The sequence below is a fragment of the Rhipicephalus microplus genome, chromosome 7 (assembly GCF_043290135.1).
Source record: "Rhipicephalus microplus isolate Deutch F79 chromosome 7, USDA_Rmic, whole genome shotgun sequence".
Classification (NCBI taxonomy): domain Eukaryota; kingdom Metazoa; phylum Arthropoda; class Arachnida; order Ixodida; family Ixodidae; genus Rhipicephalus; species Rhipicephalus microplus.
The window spans coordinates 32,166,514-32,186,900 of record NC_134706.1 but is presented as its reverse complement, the minus strand read 5'-3'; the positions used below and the strand labels follow the sequence as shown (position 1 = coordinate 32,186,900).

The window sequence follows — 20,387 nt, the reverse complement described above, 5'->3', positions numbered from 1 at the left end:
GAAACTTAAAAGCTGGCGACAATGATGATGATGACGGCTTGCCAAAACACCTGCTCGTTATTGCAGACTACGTATGTAGCCAAGTCCACATTCCTCATGGAGTTTCATTCGTTGGCTTGGCTCTGTGCTTGGCTTTGTCGGCATTGGGCACACATGATCGCGTGTGTGGAGCCATTTGTGGAGAGTTTGCTTGGTCACTGGGTGCAACGTGAACCTTGTGTTGCGATTGCTTCATTCGATTTCTCTGCCTGTGAAGATGCCGCTCCCAACGAAAAAACGGAAGTTCATCACGCTGGAAGATAAGGCTGCAATCATCGGCGAGGTGGAAAAGGGCAGGAAAAAAAAAAATGGACACCGCCGAAGAATTCGGCGTACCTTGCAGCTCGTTGTACACGATTCTCAAGAACAAGGCCTCCATTCTTGGTGCACTTGAAAACGGCACAAGTGCAAGAAACAAAACCGTGACAGCTGCAGCGTTCCCGGACGTAGACAAGGCGGTGCTCACGTGGTTTTGTGAACAGCGTGCCGACAAGGTGCCTTTATCTGGCCAGATCCTGCAACACAAGGCGCTGGACTTCGCTTGTATGCTCGGCCAAGACAACTTTAAGGCGAGTCCCGGCTGGCTGAGCCGTTTCAAAGCTCACCACGACATCGTGGCGGAAGTCATTTCCCGGGAGGAGAGGACCGAAGTGCCACAGTGGCAAGCACAGCAAGCGGCACGTGACGATTTTATTGTGCGCCAACATGTTTGACACAGATGAACGGCCAATGCTCGTTATTGGCAGGAGCAAGAAGCCCCGCTGTTTCGAGGGGAATTGCAGGCTGCCAGTAAGCTACACCGCGAACTTGAAGTCGTGGATGCCGCCGGCTATTTTTAGCAGCTGGCTCCAGTCCTTCGATGCCGACATGCGGAAAGCAAACAGGTCGGTTCGCCTTCTTCTCGACAACTGTAGCGCCCATCACGTTGACGCGCAACTCAAAAACGTGCACCTCGTATTCTTTCCACCAAACTGCCTTTCGATCAGGGAGTTACTCGCAGCGTGAAGTGCGCTTAGAGAGAAAGGGTGATTCAGCGTTTGCTGCTAAATATACATATGTAGCACCCCACTGACCTGGACCTGTTCATGGCACTAGAGATGATCGTCGCCGCATGGATTGTGATGAGTCCAGCCATGATAACGAATTGCTTCACAATTCGTTATCACTCCGGCCTTGTCACTCTGCAGGCATCATGCACTGATCCAGTGGAGCCGGAAGAAGGTACGCCTGTAGGCGCACTTGGTGACGGTACTGGTAACAACGCAGTGCTGCCGTCACTGACCAGTGAATGGGCGAACTTTGTGCCATGGCAAACAAGATTAACGATGGCCTCAGCATCTATGAGTTCGTCTGCACGGACGAAGGCGCTGTCGTACATGAGGAAGTGACTGATGAAGCTATCGTCAGTAGCATGTGCCAGGCGGCCGATCCCGATGAGCAACGAATGGAGCAGCCAGAGAAAACAACAAGCCCGCAGGATGTGCTGAATGCCTTAGACACAATTCGCTCATTTTTCGGCGAGCAAGATGACGACGTGGTGATGGACCATTTCTTACAGTACGAGTCGAGAGGCATGAAATTGCAGCATGGTAAGGCCCGCCAAAGTAAACTTACTGGCTTTTGGAAATAAAATGTGTTTTTTCTAAATTCCATGTCTTTTCTGCTGCATTCTCGTGCCAACCGAATTCCCGCAAAAGCGAAATTTTGTACTTTCCCCGTTATTGCGGGTTTCAACTTTAATCACTAGTAATCGATCTGGCTGCACCAAATAAACAACCTTCCGGGCATCAAGAGACGCAATAAAATGCTGCCTGTTCCTTTCTGTTTGATGCATGGAAAAAAGAACTGCCGGGCATTACTATGGGGAATGGCACGAGTGATTCAAAATTTCAGCTTTTGTGTAGTTACACTCAACAGGTGGTGCCAACAAGCGGGGCGCACTTGAATAAAAAAAACGTCTGCAATCTCGAAGCCAATGATGGGAAATTGATCAATGGCCGTTGTTGCTGCTGTGGCTCCCGCTGCTTTCGGTGTGCTGCTACTAGCGCAGTAAAGTCGGGCAACGTTGGGCACTGCAACAGTGACGCGAGTCCGTCTGGTCGGTCCGCTTTTTGAGGCGGGTAATTTGAAGTGCGCTAACTTGATGCGGACCACTAAGACATGATTTTATTTCAAAATAGGCCCTTCCTTGGCACAAAAGTAGCACTACGAGGTTTCCGGACTGCTATTTCAACAATAAACATCGACTTAATAGTTGCCTTTAGTGTCCCTTTAATTGAAAAGTATTATTAAACTCCGCTGCGTTTCTCTGCCCTCTTTTTTCAAACACTTGCTTTTTTATTGCATTTATTGCCCCCTCAGATCAAATGCCACATGAGCTTCTTGAATTTGACAAGCAGAAGAGGACTAACAGAAGCTGCGGGGCACTGCAAACACCTTCTCTTTTCCTTCTTCACGGTAGCTGTGCTTGAAACTATGCAGGGAGAGACCGCAGGGAGGAAATAAGCTGCGGCAGCTTTTGTCATGACCTTGGGCGCACATCATGCAATGCACTCGGCGCCCTTCAGTGCATGACAGCGCCATTACGCTGGCACACCGCAGCTAACCCAAGTGCCACCCCCGGTTTATGCGACCTATTGGCCAATAGCAGTAAGCTGGTGTGGAATGGCGTACAGCTACACTGAAACCTCGTTATAAAGAAGTTGCATCTTACACAAAGATAACTTCGTTATAAAGGTGTATACATCTATTGCAAAACCGTTCTTCATTTACTTCGTTACAAGCAATATTTTCGTCATATGCGGGTTTGTTATACTGTATCAAGGTTTGAGTGGAGCACACAGCTCATTGAAGTGAGGGACAACGGTGCTTTTGTAAAGAGAGGGTACCTGAGGAAGTGGCAACTATGTGCTCTTCTTGTAAATTTTACGTGCCGCACGCAACTACACCTAAAACTCGATATGAAGAACCTGGATGTAATGAATTGTTGGATATAAGGAATTAAGTAAAGAATAACTTGATCGTGAATAGGGAGTCAAGAATACACAGTTTTAACGAATTTTCTGATATAACGATGTAGTACACTCAAACCTCATTATAACAAAGTTGTACCTTACACAAAAATAAGTTGGTTGTATACGAAAACTCGTTATAAAGGTATATATTTAACGGTATAATTATGGCGACTGTTTTTCATTTGCACAGTCATAACCAATATTTTGTTACATCAGGGTTTGTCACCGAGGTCAGAGTACATTTCCCTTGTAGATGCGGTGTTAAGGCGAGATTTGAGTGCATAAAATTGGGCTGAAATATTCACCGCAGCGTCTCCTGCTCATGAAATGCACTTTTTTTTTCACCAAGGCTGAGTGGTGGTTCACAACCTCTTGAGCTATGCTTTCATTTGATCAAGAGCACACTCGTTTGGCTCATATCTGTGCTTTAGACACTCGCAGTGGGTGGCATTGGAGTAGTTCCAATCACCGATTTGCAGTCCACAAGTTTCTTGCACTTGAGCCCCTGAAAAGTGTTCTTTTGAAACCGGGACATAAAATTGAAATTCTACAGTTCTGAAAGTCAAAACCGCCATGTGAATAGGAGGCATGGCTCACTGGTGCCAGGTGCCGAACTCTCATCCTCAAGCACAGCAGCGAAACTACCAAGGTCAGCGAGACAGGAACTCTCGAAAACCCACATGGCATAAACGCAAGCTGCTTCAATGGGCAGAGATAATGACATGACTTTTGCTACACGTAGAGGGAGAATGAATGTGCCAGTCAACAACCCTGCGGAGCTAATTTTGTGATGAAACGATAACTGCGAACTTGTATCATGGGAACATGCTGCCGCAGGAATTTTGCGAATAAGGACTGTAAGAAAGAAGTTGTAGGATGTGGAAGAACCCGCCCCAACCCCTTCACCGCTAAGGTCACCCTGACACGAGCACCATTAGTGTCGGGGTGTCGCAGTGCTAGGGTGACCTAGCACCGTTAGTGTCACCCCAGCGGTGCGGTGAAGAAGTGTGGCAGTGCCGAGGCGCTGCTTCGTAGCGCTGAGGACCAAACAATAAAACCGGGACAACTGCAATGCTGCCCAACCTCCTCGTACGCTTCGTGTATGAGGCGGATCGGACTGGCACTGCAGAAAGACGCAGGAATTGTTTTTCAAAAGGGAGTATCTAAATAGCACTGTGCTATTCATACGAAGTGATCGTCGCAGTTGTCTGCAAGAACTGGAAAGCTGGTCACAGTCACGAGACGAACAATTAACACAGCTATGAAGTATGCCATATGTAGATTCAGATGTACCATCGGGAGCAATATCCTAAAGATCACGGGCCAAACTAACTGCACAGCTGTGCTTTCTGTCGATTTCACGGCTAATTTTGAAAGCGTGTGCTGCGCACAAGCCCCCTTACTCGTCTGCTGGCTTCAAATACCTGGTTTGTTCAAATGAGGTCTTTACTGTCATAATATCGCATGGTGCTTCCCCGTCGGCTACACTAAAACCTCGTTATAACAAAGTACTGACAAAGTAGTTGAACAAACCCTTTATAAGAGACACCAGTTATAAGAGGCAAATGGGTATAAGACACCAGTGTGCCGACAGTAAAATACGGGTTCATAGGAAAATGCATACGTGGTACCCTGCTTATAGGAGACACCTCATATAAAAGACAAGAATCGCTCCCCACAGCATGCCTCTTATAAAGGTGTTCAACTGGAAATTAAAAATAGTCTTGCAATACAGTGTAAGGAATATAAGTCTGTAACGAATTTCGGATATAACAGACTTGTTTTCGTGTAACATACAACTTTCTTACAATGAGATGATATGATGATATGTGGGGTTTAATGTCCCAAAACCGCCATACGATTATGAGAGACGCTGTAGTGGAGGGCTTCGGAAATTTTGACCACCTGGGTTTCTTTAACGTGCACCCCAATCTGAGCACATTGGCCTACAGCATTTACACCTTGATCGAGCCACAGCAGCCAAGATTCTTTGTTGCAATGAGGCCTGAGTGTACAGGAATTGGCACATGGCACACTCCCCCACATTTACATAGGAGTGTAGTTGAAGTAAGCAAAGAAACAGGCTGGAAGGTAGGAAAGAATCGGCATGGTTCGCACATGCTCTCATAGTTGACCGCGAAACATTCAGAAGGCGCAGAAACTCAGTCTGGCAACTGTACTCTGGGCTAGTCCCACAGAAGCGAAGCTGTCTCTGAAAGGCGTAGCCAGAGTTTTCAAGTATGCCACTTCCACGGCATTCTTACCACAAGACCTATCGAACTGTAAATAGTTCATTCTAATGCATGTGCAGCAACAGTGAAGCGGTCTAAAAAGGCATCCCCGTGCATGCAGTGGTCAGGTAACGCGAGAAGAAATGTAGACAATAAACCCAGCAGAAGGAAGGAAGCAAGAGACAAATTTCTCTAACAGTCCTAACAAGTGCACCTATTTGAGCAGTCCACCAGTATCGTGAAAAGCATAACGAAGGTTGTTGCACGAGCAAAGCGTGTAACCAAGCCCCATGCCGATTGATAAACCTCGGTGTGTTCACGCTCTTTGCGAGGATGAACACACTGCCCATTTTTATTGCGATCAGCCCCTGTATTTCTCCGGCTGATTAAACTGCCCCTATGAGCTCTGCGTATGCCCATGGCCGCCCCGAGTAATCTTAACGCTTTAAAAATGAGCACTGATGTTGTGTCAATGACGTTACACTTGAAATAAGACTTATACAAGGACAGTGTACATGAATTAGCAGTGCATGGTGATTACTCACGAATTCGTCTGAGGTAATGAGTATGCTTTTGAAGGTATGCTGCTAAAAAATAAATGAAAAGAGTGGATGAAAACGACACACAACTTATTCATTTTCTTTTTAAAAGTTAAAGGTACCGCTTAATTTATAAATAAAAATGACAAAATAGAATTAACAGTTTCAAGAAAGACTGACAAAGGCTAACGGTTGCAAATGAACACAGTTCTTGACATCACTTTCTTAAAGCTACACTACGATACCCGCTACGAACAATTTGGCTACGAATTATTACGAGCATTGTAGTATCAAACATGAAGCTTTGAAAACGTTGGAAACTTTCACAGAGTTCAGGAGAAACTGTAGATTCTCGGCGGCTCCTGAATATTGTCTTCAGAGCTCCACAAAATCCTGGCCACTGTATTAGCAAGCAAAATGTTTTTTGTTTCAACAGTTTTGAAGGAATCATCTTCATTACAAGCATCGGGACAGTGCCTAAACTCGATCATCTAGCACCAAATACCAACTAGATCTGAAATCTGAATGCCGACTTTTCAGTGCTGACAGCAGCTGCTCACGAACCTGACGCTTACAGCTTCATTAGAAATTTAGTCCTTTTTTTCCCCGCAAAGGTAAGTAAATACGTGGTTGCATAACTTAAAGGGTGTGGTCAGAAGCACAGCACGGCAGGTGCTGCACTGGGCGCAGACCATTGCACTAAAATTCCTAGGCAGAAAAACTGACACATAGCAACATGCACACGCCCAGTACGTACTTAAATCAAGGGAAAAGTGGCTGCTGAACAACACGCACATTATAGAGTTTTAGTTGGTCAGCAAACTTGGGATTTGTAGATTAAATGTATGAACAGCCCCGGCGCAAACATGAGAAACGGAAGGGTGGCAGTAACATCTGGTGGCACTGCCATTCCTCATGTTCCTCATTCCTCACAAAACACAGAGCTACCGTAGTTTCCTTGCGAATCTCAAGCACCTGTAGCTTTTTTTTTTTCTTTCCGCGAGCATGGCTTAGTCACAGACGCCAAGTGCACCCTCTCATCGCCGACAGTAAGGTTGCTGAAAGTGTACTCCCCCCCCCCCCCCCCCATCTACTGTGGCAACATGGATACCGAAGTCATACAAAAGGTGTTGTATAACAAACAACTTGGGCAGCGCTGTAGAAGTTCTGCTACTGGGCACCGAAAGCGACGGCTCAAATGGTTGCGACGAACTCGAGCGGCAGTGATAGTGACTTATAGCCAAATGGTGGGTTTTTCTTTTCTTTTTTTTTTCTACCCCATTTTTCTTATCGGTGTAGAAACACCGAAAAAGAAAAGTCGGTGTAGAAACACCGACTTTTCTTTTTATTGTTTTCTAATTAAAATGTGAATTCTTGGGTCGGCTTTGTTGATATTTTGCCGCGAAAAGGGTGGGCTGTGCGGTCATTTTTCGATTTTTCTAATCTAAGCACTTCCCCCCCACCCAACCTTTAATACTGCGATGCTGAAAAAAGAGGGGTGCTTAGAATAGAGTAAATACCGCATCACTGCAGAAACCTGGCTGCCATGCTACTCTGTTTCTAATGTGATTTTTCGACAAAGGCACAGTACTTGACACGCTACTTTGAAAACTTATACTTTTTTTTCCCACAACACTCACACACACTGGCATACAGCCGAATACAAGTCAGGCCAAAATCTCGTGCCTAAACCGCTGCACGGAATTAATCTGAATTCTGCGATGTCCTGTTAAACCACGCTGCTACTTGTCGCACACTTTTAAACAAGGCTTGGTAATAGAGAGGTCTACAAAACATGGCAGAGTGATAAATTAACAGGCAATGCTCACCGATATCCTTCAGGGTTGCTGCTGTCGCCACAAGCAGCTTGACCTTGCCAGATCTGAAATCTGTCAACAAAATGAAGAAGAAACTGGTTAATACTTGCAATTGAAACTCTAGGAAGGCCATTTTATTATGAGAAAAACATAATAAATAATAAATTTACATTTGCAAGCTTTAGCAATTCTGTACATCTGCTTTCAAGCCTACATGTTCTCGCAGAGGACAATTTGTGCACTGCTCACACTGTCAACTTCACTAAAGCCCCTTGAAATAAAAGAAAAAACTAAAATAGCCCCAACCACACCCCTCCGCCTCTCCCTTCTCTCCCAGCAACCACCACAGCAGCGCCTCTGAGTGTCCACCAGGAAACTACAAATGCGAAAGCACGCGCGCACCTAGGTGTTCTGTGGGCGCACTGGATGTGCCAGACGCTTGGGCAGCTTGGGGACTGCTGCGCCGTGTGTTGATTGAGCGGCTGTGCCTCGGGCATGCTGAAACGGTATGCCAGTGGCGTCTGTTCGTGGAGCGCGTGCTCGCGAAAGAGGACAAACAATACGGCGTTTGCGATACCTTCGCAAAAGCTATGCACGAGAGGGGAGAGGAGCATGCACACCGACACGAATGGCGTTATCTTAGTTCTTTTTTAGGTACTTTGAACTTTACCCGCTTTCAGTGCCCCCTGGTGTCACCAGACGACATTTCCCCTGTTGTGGGCAAACAGGGTCCGCTTCCAACTCTTTGATGAACACGCTCCATTCGTGCTTTCAGAGGTCCAGGGGACACACATGCAACTTCTGGGGTGAGCAGGGCACTTTTCGAAAGATGTAAGTTGAAAAACACAAGTTCTTCTTCCAAAATTACGCATTTTTGTTATATGTTTCCACAAGTTCTCAACTTTCTCTACAAAAAAACAGAAAATTTTAACTAAACTAAAAAAAAAGCCCTTTCTCTAGAGTTTCCAGGAAATCGCCACCCGATATCTTGTCATTGCATTTGATAGGAGTTCACTGAAGCCACGTGCTCAAAATAACAATGATTGCCAAGCTTTCATGATATAAGAAATCATAAAAATATATTTTCAGTGTAAATAAACTTTCACTTACACCTTTCAAATGCATTGTTCTTAACATCCATTTTCGTGCGACTTCTTGATTTTGGAAATCATGTTTTTGGTACTTCTGATAGCCCGACCAGGATAAAATTTTGCCCACATATCCCTTAAAAGAGTACAGACCACAACTTCGCAGCCGATTCCTGTGAACATGCGTATACCATCTGTAAAATATCAAAAGCATATATAGCTTGGAAGGTATTTTAAAATTAATCTTGAAGTCTGCATGCACGATCAACTCCACCACGCTATTGACAACCTCAAAGGGGGCCCTTGAGAACCTCCTACTTCTACCACGTGACCGCGACGCAGGAAGTTATGACGATATCGCTATTTTTCCTTTGGTCGCGTTTGCTCCAGCAGGCCATCGTTCAGCAGCTTCTCGCAAGTCCGTGGCCATGGTGCACGAGTATAAAGTTTTGTGTCTAGTTTCCTGCCCGAAGAAATTTCTTGATGTTAACTGTGTGAAAGTTCGTCGCAGGTCTGTTGCTGACACAGCCGAGCGCTGCACCCTCTAGGTGGTGATAGATGCACCCAGCGGCTTGTCGTTTTCTAAACTGAAACGGACACTGGTCAGTAATAATGAGCCTGTAATGATCTGTCCCGCAATGTATAAAATGACGCGTCTTTTTGTGACTAAAAAGCCCCCAGAAACACAATGCAGCAAAAAAAAAAAAAAATGAGAGGCCAAAATTGTTTTGAGTACACGGTATGCACGGTCCAATCCTAAATTCTGACATGAGCACAATACTTCATTACCTTCTGGGGCGAACAGCTTCCATTCTTATTTTTCAGGGTCAGCAGGGTCTGTTCGTGACACTCGCGTCAGCAGGGTTACTTTGTCTCGCATTCCTCTTCCTTTGGGAGAGCAGAATCTCCTCGTAACTTCGGGCCGAGTTCTAACTTCCAGTGAAATGGGCTCCATTCTACATTTCTACGTTCTGCAGGGTCCATTCCTCACTTCTCAGCAAGCAGGGTCCAGTCTAAAGACTACAGGCCAGTTCTACAGAAAGTCCCCCAACTTTCTGTATAACTGGCTCCATTCTTATTTTCTAGGACGAGAATGATCTGTATGTATTTTCCCCATGACCAGGCTTCATTCCTAACTTCAGGGTAAGCAAGGCCTGTTCCTATATGTCGCGGTAAGCAGGGTCCATTCCTTCAGAGACTAGACGGTTCTTTTCCCAACTTTCTGTGGATCTGACTCAACAATCTTATTTCCTGGGAGGAGGAGTCTAAATGTAACTTCCACATGAACAGGGTTCATTCTTGACTTCAGGGCAAGCAAAGCCCGTTCCTTATGCAGCGGTAAGCAGGGTCGACTCCACACTTCACTGCTGTCTGTTACCAATATCACGTTCATGCAAAGGGCTATCCAAGCATTTCCCACGTACCAGGTTAATGACGCTAATTCAAGTACAACCTTATTGACACTACTTTGATTCGTGTTTGAAGCGTCACATTTGCGTTTAAAAATTTTCTAGCTTTGCATCATTATCTACAACTTTTTTTTTCCTCATTTCTTGAAAACACTGCTATATTAAACATTGCCTGCTCACACCTTCGAGTTCAGAAACTGGATTTCTAAATATGCAGGTGCCACCAGCACAGACGTTTGACACAGTTTCGAGATTTTTAACCACTATCGTAAAAAGATGCATAACCTCACCTTTCACAACAGCATCCCGGTCCGACGCCTTTGACCTCCCGCGTCCAGCTATGAGCACGTCAGCTGGGAAACTGCAACAGAAACACCACCGCTGCACAAGACCAAAATGGGCAGAAAGCTGGACCGCACAAGACAAAAATGACTCTCCAGACAAATAACTAGCCTGTTCATGCTTAAGCTTGCAAGCAGGTGGTACACTATGTTACATTTCATTTTTTAACACCGACTGTCAGAGCACTTGCTTCTTTCATGCAAACAAGTTGCAAGTACTGTACTAGTGACAACTTAAGCATAACAAGCAAGCAATAAAATATTCTCACAGAACATAATTACAGCAGTAGCACTTTCTACGCAAAAACTGAGCACCGACTACCACCGGCGTAGCACTCGCAAGGGCCACTTATACGCAACTTTCTATTCATGAAATGCCTGGTAGAGGACAACTCACTCTTTGCTGTCGACTGACTTCTTGGTGTTTTTGGCCTTGCGCTTTGTCTTCACCACGATGACCGTCTGCGTCAAAAAAACAAGCAAACAAGGAAGAGACGAGGTCGAAGAGATGCCATGCAAGCAGGGAACGCGGAAGAAAGAAATGGTTCCTGCCAGAGCGTTGGATCGTCCTCTCACATGAAAATAACTGGGCAGTATGAGTCAGCTGTTCTTTTTTTGTGTGTGTTGATGCAATACGGTGGACTAGCTGATAGCAAGACTACTGCGCCCACTATCGACATGAAAAAAAAAAAAAAGCGGTTTGAAGAAAAATGGGCTAATGTTCGGTGCTGCGATTAAGGTAAGAAAGCCTGGGTCTTGCAATTGAAATTGCAGCTCTGAAAAAAAAGTGAAAGAACTATAACAGACAAAGAAAGAAGAAAGCAAAGCATGCCAAACACTTTTCAACAGTTTTCGAACATGAGGGCTTTATAAACAGGAGAAAAACAGTGTGATGGTTTGTGCTGCACGCATTGGCTAGGCGATAGGGTTTGCTTCAAGTGGGAGCGACTGCAAAAGAAAGCCGGAGGGGGTCGTTGAAGCTAGAAGGGGAAAAAAAAAGGCACAACCATGTGGTAACTGTGCTGCCATGTTTTTTTTTTCCCAAAGTGATCGAAATGGTGTGGTTGTGGTCGCACCTGCTCAGTGACGCAACGGTCAGCGTGGCAGCGACTGCCGCTCTCTTTGCCTTACCTGCTCTGAGAAAATTTTCGCCGATGCAGTTGTTGATAGAACTTTCACAGCAACTGTTTCGCGAGAGATTACTGGAATTCTGAATCTCGTACATCCATGATAACACTCAGCCTGTAATCCCTTTTAAGTGCAAAAGAAAAAAAGAAAAATGATAGGACGTTGTTCGGGCTTGGGTCGTCGTATTGCGACTCTGCGTTGTTGCTTCCTGCATCAAGTGGGGTGCCGAAGAGGCGGCGTGCTAAAAAATCCTTATGTAATCGGCTTGTCCTGTGGTTCTCGTGCACGTCGGCACCCTTCTCTCCACGCGCGGCACACACACACACACACACACACCCACACACACGTACAGAAACTACTACAAACCAATGACGCGGCAATCGAGCAAAGCGACTGCACCGGAAGATCTGAGAGAAACTCGGGGAGGATCAGCATCAGCAGCCAGGAGCCGGCATCCAACTAACCTTTCCAGCGTCCTCTTTCCTCAGAGTTTCTTCAAGTAAGCTCTGCAGGCTACACGAGAAAAATACAAGAGGGCTACCGTCAATCAGTGAAATTCGTCCAGCAACCTAAAAAAAACCACGCCGCTCTTTTTTTTTTCGAGTGGCAATCACTGTGAACAAATGCTTCATTTTTTTTCATTTCTGGGTCTCTGCGAAACTGCGTCGATGTGGTGGTACTATTTTCCGTGTCACACACCAGAAGAGAAAGACAGAAGTGGGGGTGAGATCTTGCCCCGACCGAGCAATCAGCGCGAAGTGCGTGCAGACGTTTCATCGGCAAAACACTTTGGAAGAGATGTGTCCGGCTGAGGAAGAGTCTACATGATACTTCTCGTTTCACAATTAGCAGGCAATGCTACAAAGATTCTGAACACGGTGCAGTCACTGAAACCCCTCTTCCCAAGCAGCACTTTTTTTTTTCTTCCCTAGCTTTCACCCAAATACTGTTTCTTATGCATGTTTAACGCTGCAACTTGTGAATGTAAGGTTGATATCAAGCCCACACTGCCAATGGGCAAAAATTATCTGGAATGGCTCGTGGTATTCAAACTTTTGAAATTTGATGGGAATATCAAACTGTGTGCTTTGGAAGTGAAGCGCTATCACTTTCTGGTAACAAATGCCAATGGGGAGAGAACTCCCTCAAGTCTTTGCAGCATTGCCCACTATGTAAAGAAGCGGAGCATGATTCTAAAACCAAGAAAACTCCCACCGTCATTCAGAGAAAACACAGATGTTCTGGTTTAGAACCTTCACAATAGGGTCGTGAACCACCTTTCACAGTAATCACTGAACAACCTCAGTATCCAAGTTAACAGCCTCACATACTGATTACACGAAAATTTCTCGAGTATGCCAATAACGACTACGGGAAAAGGAATTCGCAGAACGCTTCAAGCGTTTTTCTCTCTTCTCTCGTATCAGTGAAAGTGCTGGTAGTTACGCAGGAACGGACGACGCAGCACGTGCGACGAAACACGATTGCTCTGTCCTGTTGCAATTCCGGTGTACGACGAGTGCGGCTACGCGACGTTTAGCAGATTGAGTGGGTTGCCGGCATGAGGCAGCACCCCGCGGCAACAGGCACACCCAATCAAAACGCCGCTCTTGATTCGTGTCGGCTATTGGCCGACATAAATTGACATCTGTTCGGTGCGAAACTGTCGGCTCTGGCAGCACCGGAGAAAGTGAGCTCAGGCCTCTACGAAAAGAGGGCACCTGAACAAACGTCAACTTTACGCTCTGCTTCTGCGTTTTGCCATGCACATATGCAAGATTTGACTGAGACGCTAATTTCAGTGTCATCAATATGCAGAATGTGTTTTCTGAACAAACCCCAAGATGGGTTCACGACCTCTTTCAGATTTGAAACAGCAAATGAACTCAGGGCTTCGGAAGTGTTCTATTCATTTCTTGTTTTCGAAAGCCAATGCATGGTTGAACGACTAGCAGGCTCTGCCATGCTATAAAGTTTACTTCAGCAAGTTTTGGTGGGAATTTTCTCAGTTTCAAATGACATGATGATGAGCACGGCTGCACGTCCTTGGTTACAGAAATGGGTAGCATTAAAATCAAACAACAAACTGAGATTCAGGAATTAAGAAGCTGTGCAAGCCGTTACAATGACTCAACCGATGGTTGTGCGACTAGGTTGCTCTGGTCTCCCTCTCAGACCCACATGACTTCGAGCAACTCTAGCCAGGCACAACTTGAGAAGGCAGCAGAGGCCTCACCCAGAATGACCAAGGCGCAGACTGCCTTTACAACTAAAGAAATAGCCTAGCTCGTGCATTCGGCAATGCCCTTTCACTGTTACCAAGGTAACAGACCGTGCAGCTTACGGCATCATTCTAGAGTGAGAACACATTGGGTGCTCGCGTGTGGCATAGTGGGAACGCTGCTGCCTTTTGAAGTTGTACCCAATTATAGTCAAAAGCAACTGCCTCTTGTACCCTTCTCACGCGGGCACGCTAACCTCAGTTACGACAAGCCTCAGTCTACGTTTACATCTTTAATCACCAAAATGAGTGTCACGTGACTTGCTTCACGAGCCAAACTAAAGAACACTTTTTGCGCAAGGCAAGTCTTGCGATACCCTGTTTCACGATTAAAAATATAAACGTTGATTAACTGAGATGCGTCGTAACAGATTAGCATGCCCATGTAACAAGGATAGGTTATTCCTCTTCGGCACGGTCAGTCAAGCCTTGTTACATTAAATGCAAGTTCGTAAAGTTCATTCCGTGTTGCACGCCAGGTAGACATCTTCCAGCAGGCCCAATCTCAGAAGCCAAGCATAAAATATTCAAGGCCCCTATCAGTGATGCCACCGAGGTCTGTCTTCCGATTTGGAGCAATTTTCAAACAAGCGAAATTTTCATTTTGGAGCAATCTGGAGCAGCTAACTTCAAATCCTGGTGGACAAGTAAATTGCATTTACATTCAAGGACATGAAAAATTATTCTGAGGCTTTTGTGAAGAGCTAGAAATATTTAGATTCATTGAAAATTTCACAGAGCCAATGATTTTAGAGGCGTTCCCTATTTTAATTGATGATGTAAGAATAATAGCGTCGTGCTGTTGAGCATTCTGGAAAAACTTGTTCAGTGGTTATTTCCGTAGCAAATAAACAGAATACTGGTTGAATAAAATTGTACTTCATGAAATAACAATATAAATACACCTAAGTGGTTATCTGCAAATATGGTGGACAAACATTGTGAGACACGCTAGAGACTCCCACAGTCCCAAGTGAATTTCCCCAAGATGACTTCAAGAATAAAAAAAGGTTCACGACCAAAAAAAACTTTATGATTGATTCGACTGCTGGCCATAATATGACGTCAATCAGCTAGTCTCAGAAAGGCAACCTCCTCCGGCACTCATCTCGGTGCTGAAACTACACTATTCAAGAAACTTCATTTCCTTTTGCAGCAATATTTTATGTGGCTACGGCGTTCTGTCTATACTCCAAAAACCCCCTACCGTGTCCTCTAGAAAGCAGTGCATACAAAAACGAAAAATCTCACAGGGTACCTTTCGTATAGGAACGTGCAGGCAAGATCCACATTATTTTCAATGGGATAGCAATTACTTGGACATTCTCAACTGGTTTTTGCTGTTGCCAGGGGGAGTAGCCAGAAGTTTTTCAAAAATTGGGGAAAAAGGGGGGGGGGGCTTGATTTGAGGGGGGGGGCACATTCGTATGTGCCCCCTCCTTCTGCACTCATCTACCCCCCCCCCCCAGCTACGCCACTGGCCGTCATGTTTTGTGTTGTGTCCCAATCGATAACATTCCCCAGCACATCGTATTTTACACACGGGTAAATGCGCGCGAGCAGGGGTGATGAATGCGGCTAAGGCAGAGATAAAAAGAGCCGACCTATCTCCTTTGTACTGATGGGGGAGGCTATAACATCAACCCACGTGCCATGCCTTCCATCGATTGTTATTCAAGCCGAGAGGAACGCGCCACCTGTGTCCACGGAACAGGAAAGATAGAGCTTGGACATGGCCGGGCTGGACAGCACGTGTGCGCTCGCTTCTTACAGCCTTCAGATTGGGTGTAGTACATGCCTCTTGCCGCTGTTTGAGGGGGGGCGCTGCGACCCTGACCTTCCTCCACCGCTCTGTGCAGCGCGCCCAATACTGGCACACGAGTTCGGGTGCGGTTCTCCACTAACCGTGCATTGAAAAACAAGTTGCTTAATCATTTAAGATGCACAAACGGTTTATGACATTGCTCATACCTGATGATGCTGGGCTTGAACCTTTATATACCTCTGAAGAGTGCACTTGGCTGGCAGTGTCTCATGCCCCGAAGTGCGCACATTATTGTAGCCTTTTTTAAACAGAAAGCGCCATATCACACACCCCTTAGTTCGTCTGGGTACACTGACCGCTTTCTTAGTCACATTTCATTTGATGCAAAAGAAACAGGGCCTTTTTCTCTCCATTTTGTGCACCTGTTGCGATTTGGTTAACACATGCGTAGTGCTTGCTTTCGCGATAATACTGGGACGCCTTTTTCTCTCAGCAATTGCTGCACCTTCTAGCATTTTAAACGATAGTGCGACACTTGGGAGCGCAATCATCCTATCGTAGCCTAGTATTGACCCTTGCGACGAGCGTCGCTGTTTATTGTTTGTGTGCAAACACTTACTGCATCTTGTTCAGTGAAAGCATCTTGTGAAGTTGAAACCTCCAGGTCTGTTTCGTTGGTCTCGGCTTTTCGCTTAATTATGTCTGGCATAAAGGCGAAGCTCGTGAAGCAGGATCTTTGCAAGGCTTTTATGCACTTGAAATTAAGTAGGAAGGAAAGTCGTCGAAAAGAGTAGGCGCGGAGTCAGGAATAAGCTTTCTGATGCGGAACGCAGGCATATAGCCTTCATCACGCAAGTGTCTGCTGCATACGACTGTCGGTGCAGACTTGTCGTTGATGATGACGTATCTCACAATATTCTTTTGTCACTTGGCGCACAGCTCAGTATTGTTTGGGAATTGGCGGGAAGGAACACTTGGTGTTTTTCCCGAACAGCGTTTGAAATACGAAACCATGGCGATAGAGCGGCCGTGATGGAACACAGCAATACACCTTCACAGAGCTAATATATATCCACGTGCCTAATGCACGTACTGAAGGTTGTGCGACTGCCTTCTTGACTCGAGAAATCACTGTAGACTGAATACTGACAAAGCACCAAATGAAATGCAGCCATGGTGGGTAAATCCCACAATAAAGCAAGCCACTACAGATAAAAGGAAACTGACAACAACCTGCTTGTAGCACTGAGCCACGAGAAAATTCACGCAGATTTTTTAGAAAAAAAAAAAAAGCTGAGTTACTTGCGGAAAAGTTGTAATGTCTGTTTCTATTTCTAAGAATGTTTTCTATGAAATCGAAGGATAGCACAAGACTGTTTTACTGACTTGAACTAGAGTTATGAACTGCTATGAACTTTTGACTTTAAGAGTGTGATTGCTGGCGCTTGTGCTAAATTATTTACGGCCGGTATACCCTTCTACCTTGTACTCTCAATGCGAACAGACAATGCACTTAAGTTCTCGAACATAACTGAAAAGGTCTTCTTCAATGGCAAGAAATTTGTATTGGCAACTGCACACTGTTCTGCTTGCTGCTGTACCAATCGTCACACGATGAAGAACTTCACGCTGAAGTGCTTAACAGCGGCACGGTTCCCGTTTTTTCCCCTGCCAACTTTATAACAACCAGCTTGAATTTCACCGTGTATATACAGTTGAACCCCTTTGTAAGAGACAAATGGGTATAAGGGTCACGAATGTGCCTACAGTAAAATACGGGCTAATAAAAAAAAATGCGTACGAGGTACCCTGCTTATGAGAGACATCTGATTTATAAAAGGCAAGAATTGCTGCCCAGAGCATGCCTCTTATAAATGCTTCAACTGTAACTAACGTAGCCTATGGCAAGAAAAAGTAAAAACGCAGCAGACGTACAGTGAAGCTTCCAAAATCAGCCAAGCATGCGTTGTAGTGTGGTCGCAGAGAACAAGGGCACGACAGTTGGTACGACAGGCCCTCGCACGCCTCCTATGCACAAAACTGTCTGCGCCGTGACGCCAGTGTACATTCTCACAGTACTCATGGTGGAGGAGATGGTGAGGTAGAGAGAAGCAAAACGCTTGAGCAGTACCTACGACATGTCAAACGGTTTGGGTGTTCAGGCATGGTACCATAGAGACTGTACTTTGGGGAATTCTTCACAAGAAGAAACTTCGCACTGGCAGCCCGCTTTATACGTATGACTGTGCGCGCCTGCTCCGCGAGGCGTGCCAAGCATTGAAGGGTCCAGCCAGCGAGCAGGCTCAGGCATTGGCTCCGCGTTGGGGAGAGCAAAATATAAGTAAATATTTTTGTTTTTTTTTAGCAAGATGGCTAAATATTAGCGGTGAGCAAATATGGTATTCATATTCTGCTAGCGCATATCTTTAGCCCGATGGGCAAGGTTCACTCCTTAAGAGAATGTGGCTGTGGTTCCAAACCTGGCACTGCCAAAAAAAGTCGACTTTGTTCTATATGTTTATTTCTTTATGCAGTTCACCTTGCATGAGGGAGGGATGGCGAGACTGTCTTCTCATCGAGATGGAATAAAAATGCTTCTCAATTTATAACAACTCATTGTAGCTGGCGCGCATGGCATCGGGCTGATCTATTGATGACAGAAACACAGTGCTCTCTCCTGTTGAAAGAAAGATTTCCGCATTTCCACACAAAATATGAAACGCAATTTCATATTTTGTCTATTTAGTATGATAAAAAGAGTTCCAAGAGTTAGGTCTGATGGCTGCGACGAAATCTCCCGCATTACAGGGGGACAATCAGTAAGTTGTAAGTGTCTGTCTAGATATACAAGGGCAAAGGCAATTCAGGTGCTAATAATATTATTTACTGCTAATGATGGTGTGATGCGGTTATGGTGAACTATGCTAATTTTGTCAGAACGTTACATGCTCACTCTGACTACGTTGTTAATCACATCTTCGGTCCTCCTGCGTATATGTCCGAGCTTGTTTTTCTCGCACCAGAGGTGAAATTTCCAATTTTGTGATGCTGCGGTGAACATGACCTGATCGAGCACATTTCCAGCTTTACGAGTCTTATAGAATCTCACACTTATGGTAAACAGTTGAAGCTCATGTATATGCAAACTCATTATAAGTTTCAGCAAACGCACACGTCACTTCATCCCGAAAATTCTGTCAATTTAATCATATCCGATGCCACACCAATTCACCGAGGATGCGTGAAAGATGAAGCACTGCCATCTTTGCATTTAAAAGATAGAATCGTGAATGAGCAAAAGCAGCACTGGCATTATAAACAGTATCACGGCAGCATCAATAGTATTGTCTGCCAGACCAGCCCGCTGACGATCATGCCAAAAACTTTTGTTGTCATGTTTGACAAAACGAAGCTACCAGAAAGCCGCTGAAGAAATATGCAAAGCATATTTTAGAAATTGCATACTTTTTGTTTTAGTGCTGCTATTGAATATTTATTTCAAAATATGAATATGCAGAAAAAGAAAAAAACTGAACAAGTAAGTTCACTCAAACAATAAAGAAAGCTTTTTTTTTTTTCAAGGGCCCACATCTCTTCTTTAAGTAAGTATAGTCCCATGACACCTTCATGCTGTTAAATACGAGAATACCGTTCTATAACACAGATTACATAGTTAGAGTTTTGAAAACAGTCGGAAATATTAAAAAAAAAGGACGTCTGAGGATAAGCATAATAAAAAAACAACTTGATTACATTTCAAATCGCCACCAAGATACTTTCGAAATACGATACTGTGCTGAATACGAAGATGAATGCTCCTCTGGAAATGCCGAGGACTCAGTATATATCGAGGCAGTATATATCAACACAAATACATCCATCGGACAAGCAGATCAGGACAGTGAATGAGAAAACATCTTCATTTGAGAAGTAGAGCGGTAACGTTGCAATAGTGCGTCGATGAAAAATTCTGCGGCAACACACATTCCGAGTCTTCTGCTGAACACCCCAATGGTATTTGCGTGCTTTCTTGCAAAAGTGAAAAAATCCCATTTCCTCATCGCCACAACACACAGATACACGGCATTACAACACAAGTGCAATGCTCAACCAAAAAATCACAGCAGTGAAAGAGTAAAAACAAAATACTATCAAAAACAAGCAGCACAGAAACATGTCAAAAATGACTTCTCTGCCCGCACCATACAACCGATTCGGTCTGCTGTAACAGGGGGTGCAAATAGTCGCCAGACTTCCATGTTCCTGCTTAGGACGGCCCTGTTGCATTGGCGACGGTCAGCAGGCAGTGGGCAACAGGTGCCCGACTCTGGTGACACCTGTGGTCAATTGCGACGATGTACAGTTTCCAAGTCCTCGTGAGTTGGTAAAGAGCCCTTTGTGATCCAACATTCACTCCCGAAGTAATGACCTCACATTCTGCCCAGCAGAATTGAAAATTAAAACGATCACCGGATCACATTTGTTTTCCGATTATAGACAGCGCGGTCTGTCCCAAGTTTGGTACACTACAGCGAGCAGGTGGAGATTGTAAGCTTTAAAATGACAAAACTACTTCAAAATTCAAAGTACAGCATAGACCACTTATAACATAACCATTCATAGAGCAGCACTGGCAATAACGCGGGTACACCCTCCCTCAGAACTTCCTGTAAACGCACATCACTTCTCATGCGGGTCTTGAGATGAAAGACCAGCTTTAATGTAGATGCCCGAA

At 45.0% G+C, this 20,387-nt stretch overlaps 1 protein-coding gene across 1 annotated transcript in view; it reads right to left on the bottom strand.

Annotated features, from left to right (window-relative positions):
• The window catches only part of LOC119179290 (uncharacterized), a 59,038-nt gene that overhangs the window by 15,469 nt on the left and 23,182 nt on the right, over positions 1-20,387 (bottom strand). Inside the window, exons 9-12 of the mRNA XM_037430358.2 lie at positions 12,071-12,119; positions 10,876-10,940; positions 10,428-10,498; positions 7,653-7,712 (exon numbers count right to left, since the gene is read on the bottom strand). Coding sequence (XP_037286255.1) covers positions 7,653-7,712; positions 10,428-10,498; positions 10,876-10,940; positions 12,071-12,119 — 245 coding nt within the window. The remainder of the gene's footprint in view (positions 1-7,652; positions 7,713-10,427; positions 10,499-10,875; positions 10,941-12,070; positions 12,120-20,387) is intronic.